The sequence below is a fragment of the Bubalus kerabau genome, chromosome 8, assembly GCF_029407905.1.
Source record: "Bubalus kerabau isolate K-KA32 ecotype Philippines breed swamp buffalo chromosome 8, PCC_UOA_SB_1v2, whole genome shotgun sequence".
Taxonomy (NCBI): Eukaryota; Metazoa; Chordata; class Mammalia; order Artiodactyla; family Bovidae; genus Bubalus; species Bubalus kerabau.
The window spans coordinates 30,111,906-30,137,097 of NC_073631.1; the positions used below are offsets into that span (position 1 = coordinate 30,111,906).

At 36.4% G+C, this 25,192-nt stretch overlaps 1 protein-coding gene across 1 annotated transcript in view; it reads left to right on the forward strand.

The window, feature by feature from the left end:
- The window catches only part of HDAC9 (histone deacetylase 9), a 1,013,734-nt gene that overhangs the window by 528,304 nt on the left and 460,238 nt on the right, over positions 1-25,192 (forward strand). Inside the window, exons 4-7 of the mRNA XM_055589928.1 lie at positions 7,735-7,976; positions 12,050-12,200; positions 13,174-13,300; positions 15,963-16,084. Coding sequence (XP_055445903.1) covers positions 7,735-7,976; positions 12,050-12,200; positions 13,174-13,300; positions 15,963-16,084 — 642 coding nt within the window. The remainder of the gene's footprint in view (positions 1-7,734; positions 7,977-12,049; positions 12,201-13,173; positions 13,301-15,962; positions 16,085-25,192) is intronic.

Genomic DNA, 25,192 nt, shown 5'->3' on the forward strand with positions numbered 1-25,192 from the left:
CTAATAGCCTCTCACTGAGGGTGAAAAAGCTGGCTTCAAACTCAACATTCAAAAAACTAAGACCATGGCATTTGGTCCTATCATTTAATGGCAAATAGATGGGGGAAAAGTGGAAGCAGTTGCCAATTTTCTTTTCTTGGGCCCCAAAGTTTCTGTGGTTGGTGACTACAGCCATGAAATTAAAAGATGCTTGCTCCTTCGAAGGAAAGTTATGACAGACCTAGACAGTGTATTGAAAAGCAGAGACATCATTGCCAACAAAGGTCCATATAGTCAAAGTATAGATTTTCCAGTTGTCATGTATAGATATGAGTGTTGGACCATGAAAAAGGTTGAGTACTGAAGAATTGATGCCTTCAAATTGTGGTGCTGGAGAAGATTTTTGAGAGTCCCTTGGACTGCAAGGAGATCAAACCAGTCAATACTAAAGGAAATCAACTCTGGGTGTTCATTGGAAGGACTGATGTTGAAGCTGAAGCTCCCAATACTTCGGCCACCTAATGCAAAGAGCTGACTCACTGGAAAAGACCTTGATGCTGGGAAAAATTGAAGGCCAAAAGAGAAGGGAGCAATAGAGGATGAACAACAACAGCAAAAATAACCAACAAGATATAAAGCATAAAAGTGTTCATAAAATTACAAAGTTCAATTGCTTTGGTTCCAAATCAATGTTAAAAGAAATGGGTTATTAAGGGTTAGTGGGATTTCAGAAAGAGAAATATCAAGGTGGTTTTGTGGCTGTAGTTCAGTCGCTCAGTCATGTCTGACTCTGTGACCCTATGGACTGCAGCACGCCAGGCTTCCCTTTCCTTCGCCGTCTCCCGAAGCTTGCTCACACACATGTCCATGTCGGTGGTGCCATCCAACTAGCTTGTCCTCTGTCGTCCCCTTCTCCTCCTGCCTTCAGTTTTTCCCAGCATCAAGGTCTTTTCCAATGGGTTGGCTCTTTGCATCAGGTGGCCAAAGTATCGGAGCTCCAGCTTCAGCATCAGTCCTTCCAATGAATATGCAGTGTTGATTTCCTTTAGGATGGACTGGTTGGACCTCCTTACAGTCCAAGGGACTCTGAAGAGTCTTCTCCAACACCACAGTTCAAAAGCATCAGTTCTTCAGCACTCAGTCTTCTTTAAGGTTCAGAGTGGTTTAAATGAATTTAAATCAGCCTTGTGAAGTCGAAGGAAGGAAAACTTATAAGTTCTTCCATTTGTTTCCCAAAGCCCATGGATTCTACCAGAAAATCTGTCTTTGGTGATCAAGGTAACCAATAATGAGAAAGGGGCAGTGAAGCTAGAATCACAAAAGCCAGGTATCCCCCATTGCTGTGCAAGAGCAAAGTTTAACATTCTTCAGGGTAGGATTGACATCCTACGTGTGAAGTTGCATAAATATGACAAAGACTGTAGGTGTTACTTACAGACCTTCTTCCATCCATTTTCCAAGACCTCTCCAATTTCAAGAAGGCTCACATTGAAAATTGTATTTTAATACTGGAGTTAGCTGACCAAGTGATCAAGAGAATTGTGTATGTGCATACAAAGAGTTTAAGACATAGTAAACCAGATAACTTCCTAATTGGCAGTGGGTGTCAGTGTTATTCCTTATTAATTTTGGTTTGGCCAGACAGTACAGAAATGGCAGGGCATGGCAGTACATACTATACAGAGCAAGTAGCAATCTTTCTGGCACTTCTGACAAACGAGCATCAGTGAACATCTTGGTATTGAGCAGTTTCATAAATGACCTGGTATCATCAGGATACATGTAGTTATATGTTAATAGGACCAGCCTTCCTTAGCGAAGCCTGCAAAAAAGAAATAGGAAAATATTAGTGAAAGATATCTATTCCTGAAGAAATTTCATATAAATTCCTGCAGAGTTTCCCATATACTTAAACAGTTATTATAGGCTATACTTCGAAAAGAACCAGATCACACATTTCTGAGAGAGCTATTCCACATTATTTTTTGAACCCTGCACTACTGAGAAGCCTACTTATTTGACTGGGTGATTTTAAACAACAAAATGGTACAGCTGGCAGCCTTTTCCCACGGGTGGAGTCTGCAGGCCCAAACTCTCACAGATTTCTGTGCAGGAAAGGAGGAACAAAAGAAGCTGAACAGATGATCAAAGCAACATTTGTTTCCCCAGATCTGGCAATTGTTGTTCATATGTCCACCTGCGAGTGGTTTTGGTCAACCATTTCTTGGTATGAGAACTTAATTTCCACATAAACTGTCTCTGGGTAGCAGTAGAATGGAATGTCCTGAATATTAGCATAGCTGCTGTAACTATGAGTATTAACTGAGATATGTAGTTAAACATGGTTCCATTTTTGTCACAGTTTTTCAAGTCTCAACTTTTAACTAAATTGACACATATGAATTGGTGGGAGATTGTCCCTATGCCATTTTCTTTTTGTGAAAGCCTGTGCTTTGCACTACACTGCTTCGGAATCTCATTCAGAGGAACAGCATGAACAGGCTTCAACCATTGTTGTGATAGTTGTAAATGGTCAAAATTTGCATTCTTAGAATTTTTCCATTCGTGAGGTTTGCAAGTTATTCACTTAAAACATTCTTAAAATGGATGGCTTCTTGGTTGTAAGCCAGATGATAAAGAAGCAACCAGAGAGTCCTGTTATTGAACATAAGAAGATTCTTCCTATTTACCAGTGCCGTAAGTAATAGCATCTAAAGTGAAGATTTAAGCCACATGCCAAGGTACTGAGTTTTCTCAGTACTTTGAACTCTTTAATGGTCTTGGTATTTAAAAAAAAAGTATTTATTAAATTTAATTACAACTGAACAGGAATATGTATTGCTTATATAAATATAGTTATCATACACATTTATATGAGCTGGGATTTATATTTTGAAATGGAAGCTTTTCTGTGTCCATGTTTCTTAATAAACTAAAAACTATTTCTAAAAATTTCATGGATTGATAAATGCTAAACACAAGAAGGAATAACTGTCAAAGAATAATTGAGAAAGACACTGAGGAAAGAATGAGTAGAACTTTGTAAAGTGATAACAAGACTAGTTAATTTAGATGTGGAAAAGTTCCGACTGGGCATTTGGTATTAGAATAATAATATGTGTGTGTGTGTGTGTGTGTGTGTGTGTGTGTGTGTATCTTGGCATGTATTTGAAATCTCAGACAAATAGTGGGTAAGTCCAAGTAAAGTTATATCTGTTAAGAAAATAGGATTTGATGGGACTTGCCTGGCAGTCCAGTGGTTAAGACTGTACTTCCAATGCAGGAGATGACGGAGTTTGATACCTGCTCAGAAAACTAAGATCCTACATGCTCCATGGCACAGCCAAAAAAAAAGAAAATTGGATTTGTTCCCTGGTGGCTCAGTTGGTAAAGAATCTGGCTCAGAGGGTAAAGTGTCTGCCTGCAGTGCAGGAGACCTGGGTTTGATCCCTGGGTCAGGAAGATCCCTGGGAGAAGGGAATGGCAACCCACTCCAGAATTCTTGCCTGGAAAATCCCTTGTACAGAGGAGCCTTGCAGGCTACAGTCCATGACACAGTTACTTATAAGTAATGCTAACAGTCAAAGAGTCGGACACGACTGAGCAACAACAAATGTTAACACTACTATTTGTTATCATCAACTTCCTTCTAACTTATGTATCCCTGGCCACCTGTTCTAAGTAATTTGTAAGGATTTTGCATGTTCCTAGACAAGAAATGCAGTGGCACCCCACTCCAGTACTTTTGCCTGGAAAACCCCATGGATGGAGGAGCCTGGTAGGCTGCAGTCCATGGGGTCATTAGAGTCAGACATGACTGAGCGACTTCACTTTCACTTTTCACTTTCATGCATTGGAGAAGGAAATGGCAACCCACTCCAGTGTTCTTGCCTGGAGAATCCCAGGGATGGGGAAGCCTGGTGGGCTGCCGTCTATGGGGTTGCATAGAGTTGGACACGACTGAAGCGACTTAGCAGCAGCAGCAGCAGACAAGAAATGCTGTGAACAGTGATGATTCCTTTTCCTCATTGATAAAGCTGGTTGTTATTTTTTCCTTGTAAGTTGATTATTTCTAATTATGATAATACAATAGCTGTTGACAGTGACCTTTCTTTCACATTTTGTGATGTGTAGGTGACTGTAACTTGTTGAAACTCAGCCCTGGTATTGTGTTACTATTATTGTTCCTGGGGAGGCTTATTAGCCTGTCACCGAAGATGTAAGAAAAATCCATCTTCCCTTTTGGAATATGATGAGCCTTTGTCACCCACAATGCAATTAATGTTAAAAATAGAAAGAATGGTTATGATATGATTATGATTAGACAGAGATGAGCTATTGTCCAAGTAACAGGAACTGATCCAGCAGGCCAGAGATGACCTACACAGAACCATCAGTTTGCTGATTGCCATTTCTCTCTGAGTTTGATGAAATATTCATGCCTTTGCTCTCCTCTCTGCAAGCACTATTGATTTCTTGTATAAACGCTGCTATATTTAGTCTAGACAAATGGAATGTGGATTGCTGCTGAATAAATTGGATGAAAGACTGGGATCTTGCCTGCCGCTTTCTCTCAGTCTTGGGCAATTATTTATAATCAAGGGCAGTTTTTGTAAGTTGAGGGTGATTTTTCACAATTTAGTGATTAGTCTCTGAACAAAGGCAAGCAGTTAGACACAATCATTTCTGTTGGGATAGCAGGTTAAGAAGTCAAATTACCCTTTGAGTCTTAGACTAGCTGTATCAGAGAGTTCTGGGACTCTTTTCTCCTTATCTTTTTTGTTTTCTTTTTTTTTTGGGGGGGGGTGGGGAATTGATGATTATAGTTTACAGATAATAAGAATGCCAGAAAGAAGAGATCCCAGGTCTCTTGAAATTTTACATTTTGTGTTCATAGGGTTAAATATGTTTATTGAGATGTCCATGTAAATACTGAGGCTTTATTTTGGCCTTTTGAGTGTAGAAATGAAGTATATCATTAACAGCCATTGCTTTTGATTGGAATAATGCCACCTCCATAAATTAATACTCAAAATCTCATGTTACTCCAGAGCCTTAATTGACAGTTCTACATTGGACAGTGTAACCAAAGATCTTACAGGCCCTCATTCTCACTTAGTTTCAAACTTGTCAAAGTTAATATTTTTTCTTTTGCAAATATCATGTTTTATTTTTATTTTTTTTTAATTTTATTTTATTTTTAAACTTTACATAACTGTATTAGTTTTGCCAAATATCAAAATGAATCCACCACAGGTATACATGTGTTCCCCATCCTGAACCCTCCTCCCTCCTCCATCCCCATTCCATCCCTCTGGGTCATCCCAGTGCACCAGCCCCAAGCATCCAGTATCGTGCATCGAACCATATCATGTTTTAGAAGATATTGTCCACCAAACTATGGTTTATTAATAAATCATTTTTCCATTTTCATTAAAATGACATGTCAGTACCATTACTGCAAACTCTTCTGATCTGTATGTTGAAAAATCACCAGTGTTGTCAACCAAGATTGATAACAGGTTGCCCACACCCAGTGCACAGTCATGCCTCTTCACACAAACCTCTATGTACACACAATTCACATGGTAAGCAAGATATTAAAATTTCATTTAGTGTTTGAAGCCTTAATTTCTACAAACAATTTCTGTTAGCCTTTCTTAACTTGCTGAAAATAGCTCTTAAATTCACATGGAATATTAACTTCATAGTTTCCAACCGGCAATCTGCAAATTTAAGTTACTCAGGGTAGAAGTCAGAGCATTAGATGCAATTGTAAAAATATGAAAAAATAGGGGGAAATTGCTCATATTTCCACCTAAAATACAACTTTCTTTTGTTTTCTGTCTCACCAGTCTTAGCTAGTAGAATTCAGAGATTAATACCATTAAATCTCCAGTAGAATATATGCTCAGTGAAGGCTAGAGTTTGTCTTTTTGTTTTACTAATAAACCCAAACATGTAGAATCAACTTGGGAATTTAAGGTTCTCAATAAATGTATGTTGACTAAGTTAAATTATAGTTAAAGAGTTACCATAGGGTATATGTCACTTTTATTATTGTTCTTTCACTTAATGTTGTAACAGCATTTTTCCTGTTCCCATAAACATTATTTTTAATGATTACATATTTTCCATGAAATAGATGTGACATATTTTACTAGACATCTCCTTGTAGTTGGTGATTTCAGTTAAAATAATAATACTTTAGTTAACAATATGACATCGAACTGTTTCTTCCTATGTTAATTTTATTTCCTTAAGATATATTCTAAGAGTTGGCAAACCTGAATCAAATGGTAGAAATATTTAATTCCTCTTGCTACCTGTCACCAAATTGTGATATCACATATCACTTTTTCGGTAGTTTTAAACTGATTGGCAGTGCCACTTGCAATATAGAGTTGTCTGCGTGGTCGTATGTTTGCCCTTTTACATACATATATGCATATATGTGAATCACATATATGTTCCCTTGTCTATGGAATTCTCCAGACAAGAATACTGGAGTGAGTAGCCATTCCCTTCTCCAGGGGAATATGATACTTAATAATTAGAAAATGATGCCTTATTTTGATTTAAAATTTGCATTTCTTTACTTTAATGAAGGTGGATTTTTTATTTAGCTATATTTGTTTTCTTGCCTTAAATATTTTCTAGAAGTTTTAGTGTTTTTATTTTCTAATATTTAATAGAAATCATACACAATTTTATTTTCATATTTACTCCTAATATTTTTGTTTGCTTATTCTCACAGTGTTCATGATTTATTCTAATACACAGTAAATTCCACTTTTACATAATTTAAAAAAGCATTTATTGAGAAGTATGCTGTATGTTGTTAGTCTTTGAATTATATTATTTAATCCTTTTAACAACTCTGTGTTGTTACTGTTAATGGTAATTATCTCCATTTTACATGTGAGGAAACTGAGATCCAGAGAAATTAAATAATATACTCAGGATAACACAGTTACCCAGAAGGTAACACATCTTTTTATGTGTTATGGGAACAGGCATTTAGGTTTAAAGCAGAGTTTGAAAATTGGCAACCTGTATGTCAAGGTCCATTTACATAAGCATGTTTTTCCAGTTCCCATAATTAAAAAAAAAAAATCCAATTATTTAATTGAAAATTAGGTAACTTCTGTCTACACTGGGTCTGTATTTGCTTTCTACTCACCATTTCCCACATTTTAGTATGCAGATTTGTACTTTTTCTTTGCTAAGTTCTGTAGCCCTACAAATACACTATTTTATAAGCTTTCCTTCTTTATTTTATAAGCTTTACTTCTTAAGGAATGTATCTTCTGATTACAAACAAAAATGTTTGTAAGTGTACAAATTTGTTTGTGTTAGTAGTTTTCTAATATCACATGACATCTTTTCCTCAATAATGTTGCATTTTTTGTCTTAAGTCAACTTGAATTTGACCAGTGGTCCAGTAGAGTAAGTGTTATAAATGAACAACTTTTATACCTGTGAATCTTTGGAGTCATCTCTTTGAAAAAGGGAAATGTGAAAGATTTCATGGCAAAGTACAAAGTGCTAGCTGAAAATCAGCATTTTATCAAATCTAATATACAGAAGACCTTTTTATTATCCTTGTAAAAAAACAGAACTAAATTTATTGGTGCATTGAAAAAAATCTAGTAGGGTATAGTGTCTTTCACTTCTAATTTGTTTCCAAATCAGTGTGCTAATCTTCTGTCCTCTGTCACCACTCCCCCACCACCTTTTTTTTGGTTTCTCCAGTCGATGTGAAGTCAGAGGTTCCTGTGGGCCTGGAGCCCATCTCGCCTTTAGACCTAAGGACAGACCTCAGGATGATGATGCCCGTGGTGGACCCTGTTGTCCGTGAGAAGCAACTGCAGCAGGAGTTACTCCTCATCCAGCAACAGCAGCAGATCCAGAAGCAGCTTTTGATCGCGGAGTTTCAGAAGCAGCATGAGAACTTGACACGGCAGCACCAGGCTCAGCTTCAGGAGCATATCAAGGTAGCAAGCGTTTCTTTGTCTCTGACTGTTGACTCTGGGAATCTGGCCGTAACATGGGCATAAGAGGGAGCAAAGTGGGGATGTTTCATTCTGAAAAGATATGGATTCATGGCTGGGAGGAAACTGGGGTTGTACAAGTGAAAACCTAGGGTAAGTAAAAAGAATCCTGGCAAAAGTCCTGCTTTGCTTCTTGGAGAGGAACTTCTACAACTCCTTTATCTGTTAGTTTATAGCATCAATATCTGGAAATAGTAACTTCTTACCCTTTTTAAGATTCTCGTCTACATGATTTGTCCATTTGCCACATCTACTCTCCATCAAGAAGAACCATGAGCCTGAGGAGATACAGTTTATGTGTCTAAAGAATCTACATATACTATTTACCAGAGAGGATAAATTAATCACTCTATGTGAAGAGAGAGCCTTTACTTTTTATTTTTTTTTATTTTTGTCTTTGGTCTATAAGTAGATGTCCTGGATATGCCCTAATCTTCCTTATGGAAAAAATTTCATAATGTATGCATTCACAATAATAACATAATGAAAAGCTGGATAGAATTATATATATATGTGTGTGTGTATAAGAAACTGGTGCAGATGTTTTCAGTGTTTTTATTTAAGTCTAATAGATTAGATAAGAATTTATTGAAAGAATTTTGGGAGTAGTTGATAATTTGAGACCCAAGTCGTTTAATTAAATTATTCTAGGAGAATTATGTCCATATCTCAGAATTTTTTGTGATTGACTATTTTAAGATCATTCTAGATGTGTTTGTATCTATTTAGTCTCTTGTATCGTCCGAGATAAGTATTACTTCAGTTTTATTTGTATATGTCTTTCAACTTCTTGACAAAGCTATTTAAAACAAAGCTATTTTGATCTGACTTAGTAGATGCTTACTTTGAATTTATTATGACAGTAATATAAAGCAGCAAATATTTATAATAAAGTTTTTTATGTCCAACTCCTTCAAAAAATGACTTAACTATATTAATATATTATTATAATAAGGTAATATGATATTATTTCATATTTTATTATAGGCACTTGATCTTTTACTCACTTGCATATCAAGTACAAACACATTTACCTGGTGTTAATATAGATAATTAATCTACGTTAGTATTATAAACTTTTACCATACTGATTATTATAGCATCTGAGAAGGTTAAGATGCTTTTTCCTCCTGATGTTCCTTGTTTCGTAACTCCTTAGCCAGCAGGCCTATTTTATCTTATTTTTCAAAAAAAGCTCTTTGATATCTGATATAAACTGTAATATTTTTTTCCTTTAACTAAAAGAACTTTACTAAAAAAACTCTTCCAATTATTGATCTGTAAGATACCCTAAAAATAAGAATGAGGATTTTAAGTCCCATATGGAATCATGGCTATATATTTTGCAGCGTAGGAAATCTTCATTTAGTTTATAGACCTTTTTTTTTTAATGATTCTTAAACATTATTTTGGAGAAGGCAATGGCACCCCACTCCAGTACTCTTGCCTGGAAAATCCCATGAGCAGAGGAGCCTGGTAGGCTGCAGTCCATGGGGTCGCTAAGAATCGGACACGACTGAGCGACTTCACTTTCACTTTTCACTTTCATGCATTGGAGAAGGAAATGGCAACCCACTCCAGTGTTCTTGCCTGGAGAATCCCACGGATGGCGGAGCCTGGTGGGCTGCTGTCTATGGTGTCGCACAGAGTCGGACACGACTGAAGTGACTTAGCAGCAGCAAACATTATTTCAGTTTGACCTTTGAGACATTAATAGTAACAGTGATGTCTAGATTCCTTTCTTCAATAATTCTAGACATCTTAAGATAGCAGTGATGAATGAGTACAAAATTTATATTCTTCACCATACTTTAAGATTTACATAACTATCTGGTTCATTTTGTCGTGTTATACAAGCCATGTTGCCCTGAATATTGGACAGTACTAATAAGTTACAGCTCCATATGCATCTTTTCATTTATGTTTGATGCCTTTTATAGTTGTAAAGATCAATATTAAAAATTTAAAGTAATTTGATTTTACTCAAAAGTTAATAGTAGCAAGTAGGTAATTGTTATTTTGCCCCCAAAGTAGTATATAGCAGGTTTATTGACATCTGGAAAATATTGGAAAAGGGGGGAGAAAAATGATTCTGAGATAGCCAAATGGAAAACTTAGTTTTTGGAATGATTTTTTAGAGTAAGTTGCTTTTTCAGAAACTAAAGATATACTTAAAATTTCCTTTTAAGTTTAAAAAGTGTTTTTGCTTTAATTTCTTTTTAACTTTACTGTTTTGCATTATATATTATAAGGCTAAAAGTTGATGCTTTTAACATTCATTTAGTTTTTTTTTTTTTTTTAATAAGAAAGACACAGCATGATGCTTTACTTATTTATATTAGTGTTTTGAATCTTTGGCTTTTATAATCAACATCTGTTGAATTAGATGCTATTGTCCCATTTTCCACCTAGTAATCTGAGGCTCAGAGAAATACTGTAACTTGCCCAGGGTAACATAGCCAGTAAAGATTTGTAATCTTGCCTTGTCTGCCTCCAAAGCTGCTACTTCATTCCGCCTCTGTGTTGGACTAGAACATCTGAAATTGGAGGACTGAATATTTTTTTCAAACCTCATTCCTTCAGTCCTCAGCAGTGAATAGTAGCTGTGGAAATTAAATTCTGTGCTTTTCTAGATGCCTAAGAGAGATTAATATTCATTTCCTTTTGGGCTTTGGGTGGCACTTAAATCAATTTGACCAACCCCAGTATCTGTATAGAACTAACATTTAAGGCAAAGTTTAAGCAGAATTATGAAATTTTTTGTTAGAAAAGAGAATTATTAAGAGACTAGTAGAGCACATCCAGAATGCCAGAGATTGTAATATGGAAGGAAACCAGCAATGCTTCTAACCATGTCCTGGGACAAGAGAAGCTATCATGTTTGACATGCAGAGTTGGCTTCCTGTTGCTCCACAATAATTCTTATGCCATTCCACATACTTTTTTTTTCTGTTACTTTTCAATGTAAATTTCAGAGTCTTAGGCACCTATCTCACATAAACAGCAAATTATACTAACTTCATTAGTATCAAAGCAAAATTAATATTGTTCAAACTTGCAACCTAAATTTCATATGCATTTTGAACATAATGCATGAGGGAGATTATTTCTCTGTCTTATATCTGAGGAATCCATGCTCTGAGTAGCTTAGTAAGTTGTCCAGATCTTGTATCTAGCAATGTCAGAGCCTAGTAAAACTCAGTCTTGAGTTATTCCTCAGTGGGCACATTTACAATTATTCCTTGATGTATGTTTAACAGTCTGAGAAAATTGAAAACTCAAATGGATTTTAAGAATGCTTTATATTCATGTTGTACATTACGTAGAAGTGAATTCAAGAGATTCAAACAGCCAAACAGTAGTGCATTAAAGTGTACTCTTGTGGAAGTGATTTCTTTTTAACCAGTCTGTAACTGAGGAGTTTTGTGTGCTGAGTGAACTAATTAATTAGACTTGCTACTTTGAGAAAATAGCTTGTGATGGATTTAGGGATTGTATTCATCTATTAAAAACCTTCTCTGTAAGGTTTTGAAACTTTTAGCCTTCATTTTATTTCAGATGTATTTTCCCCAAATTAATTCATATCTCACTATTCTACTCAGTTTGATTATGTTCATACTGTTTCTTAGGATAAGAAGTTAAGATTTCAGTTGTTTATGTTGTGAGGGACTTGGTAAAACAGACTTCTGGAAAATTCCTGGCTTTCTTTGCTGTATCATATATTACAGATGCACAAAGAAAAGTCACTCAAGGAACTGAAGATCTGAGTGAATTCGATAATATTCTGATAGGACGGCATAGGTAATGAAGCTACCTAAAAACTTGCTTGTTAATGACAGTAAAACAATTAATGGCATTAGTTGCTTGTCTTCAGATTTCAATAATATACAAAAAAAAAGGGTAAAATAAAGTAAATAGTAGTAAGTTCCAAAAGCTTATAACATTTCGATTTTGGTCATTGATGACTATGAAGCCTAAAGAAATTGCACACTCTCATGTCTTTCTCTTCTCGCAAGTTGCAACAGGAACTTCTAGCCATAAAACAGCAGCAAGAACTGCTAGAAAAGGAGCAGAAACTGGAGCAGCAGAGGCAAGAACAGGAAGTAGAGAGGCATCGCAGAGAACAGCAACTTCCTCCTCTCAGAGGCAAAGATAGAGGACGAGAAAGTAAGAGGCACCAGGGTAAAAGATGGATCTCTTCCCTCATCTTTAGCTGACTGTCATTCAGAAAGGAGCCTGATAAAGAGTGGAATTAAACTTGTCAAAATTGTCTGTGTTTAAGTAAAAGAATAAATTATGGGCCCAAATGTAAAGCTTTGACATTCACATGTCAGCTCTCTGCATTCAGTCTACAGGCATCTTTGGAAGTAAACTTAACCTTGTGTGGCAAAGATGATAATATCTTTTATTTTGCACCTTAAAAATAATGTTATGCTAAAGCAATATGGCTATGCCATTGTGTTTCATAATAAACTTACTTCCACATTACTCCACCTTCTTCCCATTCAAATAGTGATTGCTCTTTAATAAGTCAAGCCTTGTCCCATTTAACTTTTTAAGTACCCAGACTTTGGAAAGATTTAAGGTAGAACTTGTGTTTAAAAAAAAAAAAAAAAACTATCCACAAGAGGGAGACAGATCCAAATAATTCCCCTGCATGAGGTCAGTTCAAAATCAGGTCGTAGCAAGGTTTAAAATGTGATGACTTGAACTGAAATTGTCAGCATTATTTATTTGTTTAATGCTCAAAAGTTTTTTTTCTTTAAAGTTAGTTTTTGAAAACTGGAAATTCAGAAGAGCTCATTTTAATGTGTTTAATCACTTATATCGTCCCCCAAGATTCCTGACTTTTAAAAAACAGTGCTTCGTTCCTCAGCAGTATTTTTTAAAGCTAGGAAAAAACTACTATTAATTCTGGGAATCCCCGTTCTGTAAAAGCAATTAAATCATCGGAGGTCTTTTGAAAATTGGCAGTTGAAGCAGTAGTTATGAAACATTACTATGTCATTTTCTAAAGCCTGTTTAGACTCTCGTTTTTTCTTTTAATAGGAAAACTCATATGCTGTGACCAGTAATATTCCAGAGGCAGGAAAGGACAGAACCCCAAATCACCATCTGTTTCTGTGTGTGTGTGTTTCAGGGGCAGTGGCAAGTACAGAAGTAAAGCAGAAGCTTCAGGAATTCCTGTTGAGTAAATCAGCAACAAAAGACACTCCAACTAATGGAAAAAATCATTCCGTGAGCCGCCATCCCAAGCTCTGGTACACGTATGTTCAGCGTTTGGCTTTCTTCATCCCCAGGGGTAAAGATCACAGGTTCTCAATTCAGCCGACCTGGGCACAGATCCCTGGCCTGCCAAGTTCTGAGCTATATGGCCAAGGGCAAGTTCCTTGAATTCTCTAATGCTTGGAATATTTCTCCGTAAAAAAGAGGATTTCTGGAAAGTCCTGTAAAATAATGTGGTAAAGTGTGTAACAGAGATTAGCTCTTAAATAAGTGTTAGCAAGTACCACCTTGAGGGCTAGAAAGTATTATGCATGTTCTTTGCCAAATGAATAACTGATAAATGTAAGGTGGGGCATAGAAATTAATTCATATTTTGCATTTTTCTATTCTCAGATGGTACATCTGATATCTTTACAATAATTTCTTAAGATTAGGCTGGTTGAGATTTTATTTTACTTGGCTTGTTATAAGATGGAGAAGATTTTTGACATAATTAAAAAAAAAAAAAAAAAGGAAGACATATGAAGGAAGAGAAGGGAAGACAAGAAAAGTAGCTGACTGATACATCTATGTTTTCAGTGATCAGTTTACCCCTGCTGCTGCTGCTAAGTCGCTTTAGTCGTGTCCGACTCTGTGCGACCCCATAGACGGCAGCCCACCAGGCTCCCCCGTCACTGGGATTCTCCAGGCAAGAACACTACAGTGGGTTGCCATTTCCTTCTCCAGTGCATGAAAGTGAAAATTGAAAGGGAAGTCGCTCAGTCGTGTCCGACTCTTCACGACCCCATGGACTGCAGCCTTCCAGGCTCCTGTGTCCATGGGATTTTCCAGGCGAGATTACTGGAGTGGGGTGACCCTGAAAAATGAGAGTAGATTGGTTTTTAACATATAAATTGATACATAATACACTGTAGTATTACAGTTTTTTATGCAACCTTATTTCTCCAAGTCCAGTGCAACACACAATTCTTTCTGTAAAGTATGAGGGAGGTGGTATTTTAAAAAAATCAGGAGAAAAACTGATGGCAAAGCATATTTCAATATAGACTAATAGATTATACTTTCATCTCTCTCATATCTCTTCCCTGATGGCTCAGATGGTAAAACAGGAGACCAGGGTTTGATCCCTGGGTTGGAAAGATCCCCTGGAGAAGGAAATGGCAGCCCACTCTAGTAGTCTTGCCTGGAAAATCCCATGGAGGGAGAAGCCTGGTGGTCTACAATCCATGGGACCACAAAGAGTCAGACACAACTGAGTGACTTTGCTTTCACCTCTCATATTTATAAAATATGTTTAGGATTTTATACTTACATATTTTTAATTACTCACATCATAAGGATAAGGGAGTATATGCTTGATTATTTGATACTCTGTTATCTTGACATTTCAAGCATGCCAGGAGTTCTATTTAAAGAGTTATTGTTTTTCTAATTCTGTCTTATAAGTATCTTCCCATTTCTGCATCCAAAAACAAAAAGGTAAATAAGGCAGATTCCAGAATGCTATATAAATAATTTTTAATAATTTACATAATTTTTATCACGCATGTTGATTGACTTGAAAAACCAATCCCTGAAGAAAATTTCCACATGTTCAATCCACATCAAAAATACTGAAAAACAAATTTTGTTGTATTACCTGAAGTTACATATATAATTTATAACTAATTCATATCCCTTCTAAGTTAAAGCCTCTTTTAATAAAAGATACTTCCTTTTTTTAAAAGTGGGAAGCAGCTACATGCAAACAACTTGTCAGCTGAAAATTCTTTAGCTGTTCCCTTAGGTATATTTGATATGGCTCTCCAATGTTACTTAGCAATCTTTTTTTTTTTTTTTTTGTACTGAACAGTAGGATCCAACTCCTGGATAGCTAGCCATAAGTCATTAATTTGTGAAATCTGAACTTAATACTTTTTTTGGCCAATTGTGATCAGATGAAATATCCTCACACTAGTTATCTTGAGACTGTTGATTCAAAGAAATAATATTGGTAGAATCATCATGGTGTTGATACTATGTCCTATCTAATGTTTGCTTCATATATAATGATTATAAATGTTTATATTGGCTAAGTAGTCTATGTTCAGTCCTGAACTATTCTCCAGTGACACAACTGTATCTCTTTCACTTGTATTAATGCCAGAAAGATAACACATTTTGAGAGTTCAGTTTCATACAAAGAAGAATGTGTCTTCAGTCTTTACCTTGGAACTGCTGTCAAAGTCAGGAAACCTGGGTCTCTTGGCATAGTACTCTCCCCATGTACTTTCATGGGCTACCTAGCAATTTTTAAAAACTGAAGTCCTTCTCTCTGTTTACTTTTACCTGGGTTGTTCTGCATAGTTGACCAAAAAGGATTCAGATGATGACTTTTCCATTAATATGGCTCTTAAGAAAACACACATAGTAATTTCAGATACCAAAACTCAAGCTCTTTGTAAATTCTGTCTTTTAATGAAGCAAACTTTTCTATGTGGCCACATGACCAAACACACAGTGGGCATTCTTGGGCATCCTGCATCATTCTGTAACATACTGCTAAAGCAAACTTGGTTACGTGAGGCTGTGGTTTGTACACACTAAAAAGGAAGAGCATAAACACAGCTGAGATACATGTTGCAGCACATGCAACCGATTATCGCTGACTAGTGTGCAGTAAAAACTCCAGGACAAATGGTGAGCCCTCTTTTTCTTTTGTAGGGCTGCCCACCACACGTCATTGGATCAAAGCTCTCCACCCCTGAGTGGAACACCTCCATCCTACAAATACACATTACCTGGAGCACAAGATGCAAAGGATGATTTCCCCCTTCGAAAAACTGGTAAGTCAGTTTCACAAGAAGACTTCACTTGCTCTTCCATAGCATTCCTTGTAGTTTTATTTTGCCCTATGTCTAGAGGAATGTCAAAGGATTTGTAATCATAGCTATTAGACTCTCCAGCCTCTGCCCTCAGCAGAAGCAAATATGTACGTGTGCATACACACACACTCCTATTTATGTTAATACATCAATTCATTTGATATATTATCAAAGTAGTTTTTTGATTAATCACATTTAGATTTTAGACAAATTATTTTCTTATTAGCAATGAAGAGGAGAATTAAATAAAATAGAAGCTTGATTTCTCAGAAAATGTAAATTTCCATTAATGAGGACCTCTGTAGTTTCCTCCATTATCTGGATTTTTATTGAGCCTTACTCATTTACCAGAAAAATGGAAATAATATTGTTCTTTTTCTGCACACTTTTAAAAACCTTAAATTGTAATTGTTTACTAAAACAGACAAGGCCACGGCTTACCTTCTGAGTAAGTGTCTTGCCGAACATCTCACAGATTATAGAAGTCATCGTGAAGCTTTGTAGCTAATAATCTCATGTGATTGTATTAAAATTTGCTTAGGGAAACTGGGATGATGAGTCTGGAATAAATTTGGAATTTAGTCATCAACTCTATGGCTTTAGGGTCTGTATTTGTTTTCCCATATTCCTTTTTCACCCTCTGACATGTGCATATCTAATGTGTTATATGCTCTGTTCCTCTATAATAAATGTATTTAAACTTTAGCTAGGCATAAGCATAAATAGCATTTGTATATGTGATGTTGTAAAGCTTTTGATATTTTCTAAATATAGTTCTTTAGAGAAAGTTTTAAATTAAAAAATATAACCAAAATTGATGTGAAAGATATTCAAAGCAGATAGTTTGGTTCATTGTATTTTACTCAGATCTACTTGAATAAGTATAGGTCTGTGTAATTTGTATATAAAATCTACAGAAAAAAATGATTTTTAATAATTATATTCATTTTCCCAAACAATTTTGAATAATTGAAATGAAAATAGATTGTAAAAACACGTGTTGAAGCTCTTTTCTGTCATATAATTTACTTCCAACATAATGAATATTTAAAAATAAAGTCAGTCATTAGTAAGAATTTGCTCTGTCATCTAGCCCATATTGTACCAGGCACTGGGGAAGGATGGCCAAGTATTGCAAAGCATTTCGTGCCTTTTTATTTTAATAGACCAAAGGATTTTGTGTTTCTACTGTAAAATACTAGATAGAGTAAAATACTTCAATAAAAGGAAATACAAAGGAAAGAATGTTTTATGTAATGCATGAGAATTTCACACTGTTATCTACCAATCAGATCACTTTTCATATAAATAAACTTCTCTGGGATAAAAGGAATAAAGTAAATAGTGAGCCTCCACATATTTCTAAAACATGGCATATAGTTTATGAAAATTGATCCATAAAGGACATGGGTTTTAGAATGTGGGGACTTTGATCTGCAGCCTTGACATTTAGTTGCACCAATGGCATGTGTAGGAACTATTGACAGAGATTATGTGAATATTGCCCCAGGTCTCAGGGCAGTGACTGGCATTCAAGAGCCTGAGGAGTCACTAAAGGGAAAGAAAACACAAGTCCCCTTGTGGCAGGAGGTTACTGATGAGTGATACAGTTACATTCAGGGGGAAAGACGTCTACCCCGCTGTGCACATAGCCTTTGAATTTATTCTTACCACTGGGAGATTGAAAACTGACTGCAGAACTGACACTGACTTTGAAAAGTAGTGGCATTTAGAGCCAGTAAGCATCCAGAAAGCACATTTGATCTTTGTCAGTACTTAAAGACGAGTACTAAAAACCCATTCTTTGTGTCCCACTGTTCCCATGAGAACAATTTAGGATTTTTCCTCTGAAGATTGAGTAGGAATTTATTCTTGTAGAATTTCTCAACCCACAACAAAATTCAAAGAGAAATCCTGCTTATATGTTACAAAATGTTATTCCACTCATCTTCTGTATCTCTTTATGTGATATCTAATAATAGTGGAAAGTTACAGCCCCTGTCTTTTCTAGTGATGTATTTTCTGTATTTGCCCAGTATTTTAAGTTTTTTCCCTTTATATCGAATATCTGTTATTTACAAAGTGTCAAGGCTGCTGACCTGCAAAACCAAACATTTCCAGCATTATATCAATAAAGTTCTTAAAAAGCCATTAATACTTTTGCATCTCTATAGGAGTTTCAAAATATTCCTTAGTTCAATTCCCATTGTCTGAGAAAAGTATAATATAATTAAATACAGATGTTTTCTACACATTCTCTAAAATACTTAGAGATACCATTCATTAATTACAAATAGGCAGAAGTCTTCCAACTTTTGTAAGTATAATCTATTTGGTATATTTCCAGTTCACTGTGAGAAAGTTTAGGTGTATATTTGCACTAAATAGAAAAGCACTGAAGTACCATAAAGTAATAGTTTTTACTTCAGCATTTGTCATATTTTAATGACTCAACAGTTATTACAAAAAAGTAAGCAATAAAATACCATAATTAAACATATGTGATGATTGAGGAAACTGTTTGGGATAATTTTCACATAAAGCCACATCATATTAAATGAAATCTGGAGAAGTGGCATTTGATCATATAATATAAATACCAGGACAGCTGTAATAGTCTCACTTTTCTGTGGATGCCTGGTTATCACTCTCTGAGGTCTACTTGATTTAAAAGAAGTTGGTAAGAAGATTCTGTCTTTTTGATCTGCATATAATACTAAATGCCTTCATTTTCTTTTTAACCTACGTTGGTGCTGAGTTGCTGGTATACACTAGCAAGATTTAAGGAACTAAAGCTGGAACCAGAGTAAGAAAAGTCCTAATGACCTTAAAATGAATCAAGTGGCCCCAGGGGTGTTCCCAAAGCAGTGAGCTAAATTCAGAACCTCTCCTGACCTCTTAGGACTCAGCCAGACAGGGGGAGCCTAGGAACAGTCAGCTACAGAAGTCTCATTTGCCTGCAGAAATCTGACCTTTGTCATGCAAAGTGGCCCTTTACTTCCTTCCCCTAAGGAGAATCATAGTTGCTCATATCTTTCGGGCTTTTGGAAACCTCAGAATTCTGTGAATCGTTAGCTCTACTCAGTTCCTATTTCAGTTTTCTTTCAAATACAGGAATTGAGAGTCTTTAGCTCTTTTCCTAACAATGAATGTCAAAGACTTTCAAATGAAGTTGAGAATAAAATAATTGTTTTTAATTTTTATGTTTATTGCCCACACTTAAATAAGTGTTCCCTTTTAGAATTACCCTCTGATGGCCTCTGTTCTGTAACACAAGAATTTGTTGATTCTGAGATTTGTATTATTTTGCTGAACTTTAGGTTTTTTTGACTGTAAATTATATCATGTGGTAGTAGGTGTTTTTTTTTTTTTTTTCTTTTGGCCAGTATAATACACTGCTGGACTGATAATAAACTATAAAATAGGGAAAGGAAGCTTCTGGGTCCAGCTACTTCTAAAATAGAACATATTTCCCACAGAGATACTACATATGCAGTGACTTTGAACTGACCTTCAAAACCATTTGAACTGGATTCTTTTCCAATGACTGTGTGCATATGTTTCATAAAATATTATGGTAAAAAATTCTAGAGGTTTTATGCTCCATTATATTATTGGGGTCTGACCCAGTGAACTTTGCCTTACTTTGAATGTTACAGTCTTTCCATTTAATACTTCTGAACAAAGTGGCTGGCTAGATTTAACCTCTTAAAGAGCACAAGCCATATAAAGCTAAAGCTTGGCTTGGGCTAGTAAGGCTGTTCCAGCCCCACTGAAATATTCTTTTTAATGGTCAGCAACAGTAGAATAAGACTCAAAGATGGAAGGGGTCCAAACATAAGTTAAGGTTTTGGAAGGCCAATGTCATTTTCCACACTGAGTAATTGGAAAGAAGGCAGAGATGAGACATATAACTTTATAAATCTCCCTCAGAATAGCAGTTAGAAGTTATGTAGTAGTACCTTGGTGACCTTTTCAAGTTATTATAATCCAGAATTAGTACAAGGAGATTTTTAAACAATGTTTTAAAATCTCTCTTGCTCTGTTTTTCTCTCTTCCTTTTTCTAGTTCTATGTCTTTCTCATAACACACAAACACACGTGCATGTGCACCCATGGACATGCACACACATTTCTGCACAGATTTCACTAAGATAGTACTTATGTTTATACAGATATTCACTCAGAATCTTATTCTAGATTGACTAAAACTGGGGTATTTTTATGTACCTAAGTACTCTAGCTTAGTTCTATTGTAGTGGCGCTTGCTTACAGTGATTGAAATACACTCTTTCTGATCAGTCTTCTAACAGTTTCTCCAGAATTGAGAAGCACTGGGGCTTCCCAGGTGGTGCTAGTGGTAAAAAACCCATCTGCCAGTACCTTAGACTTAAGAGACATGGGCTTGATCTCTGGGTCAGGAAAATCCCCTGGAGGAGGGCATGACAACCCACTCCAGTATTCTTGCCTGGAGAACCCCACGGACAGAGGAGCCTGGCAGTCGGACACAACTGAAGTGACTTAGCACACGCGCACGTGGCACAGTAACACAGGCTTTGAATCCACTACTGGATTGAAATACAGGTTCTCAAGCTTGGGAAATCTTTAACCTCTTTAGGTCGTCTTTCTGTCATCCGTAAGATAGGAATAATTACTGCTGTTGGTTCATACAGTTATTTTGAGGATTCAATTAAGTAATGCATGTCGTGCACTTAGAATCATACCTAAGATTAAGGAAATGCTTAGATGGATGGAACGTTCTTTACTGCTGTTTCTAGTTGATAAAAGACTGAATTTCATTTATTTTCATCAGTGAAAACTGAGTTGCTTATTGTTGTGTAAAGTCTTTTTAAAGACTTGTATTCTGCCAACTTATTGATAAAATGAGAAAACTGAGGAAAAAGAGAGAAAAGTATTCACTGTTAAGTGCTCTGCCTCTTGCAATGCTAAATGTCAAGATGGGAATAAAGGTTTTTGTTAACTTTGCACATTATCTGGCATTTGGGATCCTAGTATGGTGTACAAAAATAGCAGTGAACTTGTTTTTTTCCTTCACCATAGGAAGAGCTCTTATTGATGCTCTGTCCTCACTAGGGTCACATAGAGTTTTAATTTCTGCCATTGACTTCATTTTTAAATCAATAAACTTTTAATTTTTGGAACAGTTTTAGATTTACAGAAAAATTGATCCATAGCACAGACGGTTCCCATATTACTTTCCCCACTGTCCCGTCGTCTGCGCTCTTGTTAACATCTTGCAAAGTGTGGTATTTTTGGTGCAATTAATGAATGCCTAATGGAGAAGGCAATGGCACCCCACTCCAGTACTCTTGCCTGGAAAATCCCATGGACCGAGGAGCCTGGTGGGCTGTAGTCCATGGGGTCGCTGAGGGTCGGACACGACTGAGCGACTTCACTTTTTCACTTCATCAGTACATTATTGTTAATGTACCCCATAATTTATATTAAGGTTTACTCTTTGTGCTTCCCTGGTGGTTATTTTGACAAATGCAAAATGTCATGCCATGTACCCACTATTACAATATAATGCAAACTTGTTTCACTACCCTAAAAATCCTCTGTTCTCCATTTATTTACCCCTCCATCCTCCAACCCCCAATAACCACTTATAGTTTCACTGTCTCTATGGATTTGCCTTCCGTAGAATGTCATATATTTGAAATCATACAGTATGTAGCCATTTCAGACAAACTTCTTTCACTTGGCAATGTGTATTTATGATCCCTCCATGTTTTCTGGCTTGAAAGCCCTTTTTAGCACTGAATAATAATGCATTATATGGGAGGAGCCACATCTTGTTTAACCATTTACTTGTTGAAAGGTGTTCTGGTTCCTTCCAAGTTTTAGCAATTATGAATCAAGTGGCCCTAAACATTCACATGCAGGTTTTTATGTGGATGTATATTTTCAGCTCAGTTAAATGAAAGCCTAAGCATGCAATAGGTGGATTTTATGGTAAGACTATGTGTAGTTTTGTAAGACACTGTCAAATTGTATTCTGAAGGGGCTGTACTGTTTTGAATGCTGACCAGCAATGGATCAGATCTACCGGTAGTGGATCAAGAGTTTGCCAGCACTTGGTATTTCCAATTTAGTGTTTTGAATTTTAACCATTCTAATAGGTATATATTGCCAACATCCGCTGGATCATGGAAAAAGCAAGAGAATTCCAGAAAAACATCTATTTCTGCTTTATTGACTATGCCAAAGCCTTTGACTGTGTGGATCACAAAAAACTGTGGAAAATTCTGAAAGAGATCAGAATACAAGACCACCTGACCTGCCTCTTGAGAAATCTGTATGCAGGTCAGCAAGCAACAGTTAGAACTGAACATGGAACAACAGACTGGTTCCAAATAGGAAAAGGAGTATGTCAAGGCTGTATATTGTCACCATGCTTATTTAACATATGCAGAGTACAACATGAGAAACGCTGCGCTGGAAGATGCACAAGCTGGAATCAAGATTGCCAGGAGAAATATCAATAACCTCAGATATACAGATGATACCACTCTTATGGCAGAAAGTGAAGAAGAGCTAAAAAGCCTCTGGATGAAAGTGAAAGAGGAGAGTGAAAAAGTTGGCTTAAAGCTCAACATTCAGAAAACAAAGATCATGGCATCTGGTCCCATCACTTCATGGGAAATAGATGGGGAAACAGTGGAAACAGTGTCAGAATGTATTCTTGGGGGCTCCAAAATCACTGCAGATGGTGACTGCAGCCATGGAATTAAAAGACGCTTACTCCTTGAAAGGAAAATTATGACCAACCTAGATATCATATTCAAAAGCAGAGACATTACTTTGCCAACAAAAGTCTGTCTAGTCAAGGCTATGGTTTTTCCAGTAGTCGTGTATGGATGTGAGAAAACTGAGCGCTGAAGGATTGATGCTTTTGAACCTGGTGTTGGAGAAGACTCTTGAGAGTCCCTTGGACTGCAAGGAGATCCAACCAGTCCATTCTAAAGGAGATAAGTCCTGGGTGTTCTTTGGAAGGAGTGATGCTAAAACTGAAACTCCAATACTTCGGCCACCTCATGGAAGAGTTGACTCATTGAAAAAGACTCTGATGGTGGGAGGGATTGGGGGCAGGAGGAGAAGGGGACGACGGAGAATGAGATGGCTGGATGGCATCACTGACTCGATGGACGTGAGTCTGAGTGAACTCCGGGAGTTGGTGATTTACAGGGAGGCCTGGCGTGCTGCAATTCATGGGGTCACAAAGAGTTGGACACGATGAGCGACTGAACTGAATAGGTATATAATGGTTTTTCATTGTGGTTTTATTTCCTAGTTTTAGTGTGGTGTAATCTTTCTCATCCCTTTACTATTAATCTCTCTATGTCTTTCTTTTTTAAATGGTTTTCTGATAGTGTATGGTGGTGGTTTAGTCACTAAGTTGTGTCCAACTCTTGTGAGACTATGGACTGTAGCCCACCAGGCTCCTCTATCCATTGGGATTTTCTAGGCAAAAATACTGGAGTGGGTTGCCATTTCCTTCTCCAATAGACAGTGTATAGTAGGGTCTTTTTTTTTTTTTTCCTTAATCCACTCTGACAGTCTCCTTAGATCAGTCCCATTTAAAGTCTTATAGATATAGTTGGATCAATATCTGCCGTGTTTATAACTATTCTAATCATTATACTTAATCATTTTTAAAAAAATCTTCCCCTCTTTATTTTCTGGTTTTAACTGAGCATGGTATATGATTCCATGTTCTCTACTGTCTTAGCATATCAGTTGTACCTCTTTTAAATTTTTTAAATTTTTTAAATTTTTTCTTTGATGGTTTCCTTAGAGTTTGAAGTACACATTTGTAGCAAATCTATACCCACTTTCAAATAACACTATACTTGTTCTATGGCTATAGGTACCTTAAAACAGGGTATTCCCAATTCTTCTCTCCCATCTTTTATAATTTTGCTGTCATTAATTTCACTTTCCCAGGTCACTGAATACATTGTTGGTATTATTATTTTGAATAGTCAGATCAATTAAAAATAAGAAAACTAGAGGCAGGTTCAAAAGGGAAGGAACATATGTCTGGGTACTGTTAGTGACTCAGTCGTGTCCAACTCTTTGTGACCCCGTGGACTATACCCACCAGGCTCCTCTGTCCATGGAATTCTCCAGGCAAGAATACTGGAGTGGGTAGCCATTTCCTTTTCCAGGGAATCTTCCCTACCCAGCGATGGAGCACAGGTTTCCTGCATTGAAGGCAAATTCTTTACCTTCAGAGCCACCAGAGAAGCCCAAACATATATATACCTATGTCTGATTCATGTTGATGTATGGCAGAAACCAAGACAACATTGTAAAGGAATTATCCTCCAATTAAAAAGAATTTTTTTTAATGAGAAAAAGAAACTTTTTATTTTACCTTCATTTATTTTTTCCTTTATATAGCTTTGAGTTTCTGATTTATATCCTTTTCTTTCTTGCTAAAGTACTTTTAATCTTTCTTGCAAGTCGGCTCTACTGCTAACAAATTTCCTTAGTTCTTGTTTGTCTAAGAAAGTTTTTATTTCTCCTTTATATTTAACAGATAATTGCACTGAATGCAGAATTCTTGGTTGCTGAATTTTTTTCCCTTGCAACACTGTAAATGCTTCACTCTCTTCTTGCTTGCATGGTTTCTGACAAGAAATTTGATTCAGTTCTTATTGTTGATCCATAGGCAGGATGCTTTCTAATATCCTCTGGTTTCATGGAAGATGTTCTTTGTTTTTGGTTTTCTACTGTTTGAGTATGATGTGCCCAGGAGTCTGATGTTTGGTATTTATACTGTTTCATGTTCCCTGAGACTCCTAGCTTGAGAGCTTGTCTGTGTATTCCAGCTACTGCTCGAATAGTCTCCTGCTTCTTTCTTTTATGTTATTGGTTTCCCATTATGCATGTGTTATGTCTTTTGCAATTGTCCCAGACTAGCAAGTATTTTGTTCATTCTTTTTTTTTTTTCCTTTGCCCATCGACTTCGGAAGTTTCTATTGACATGTCTTTAAGGTCATGGATTCTTTCCTCAGTCGTGTCCAATTTCTTGTTGAGCCCA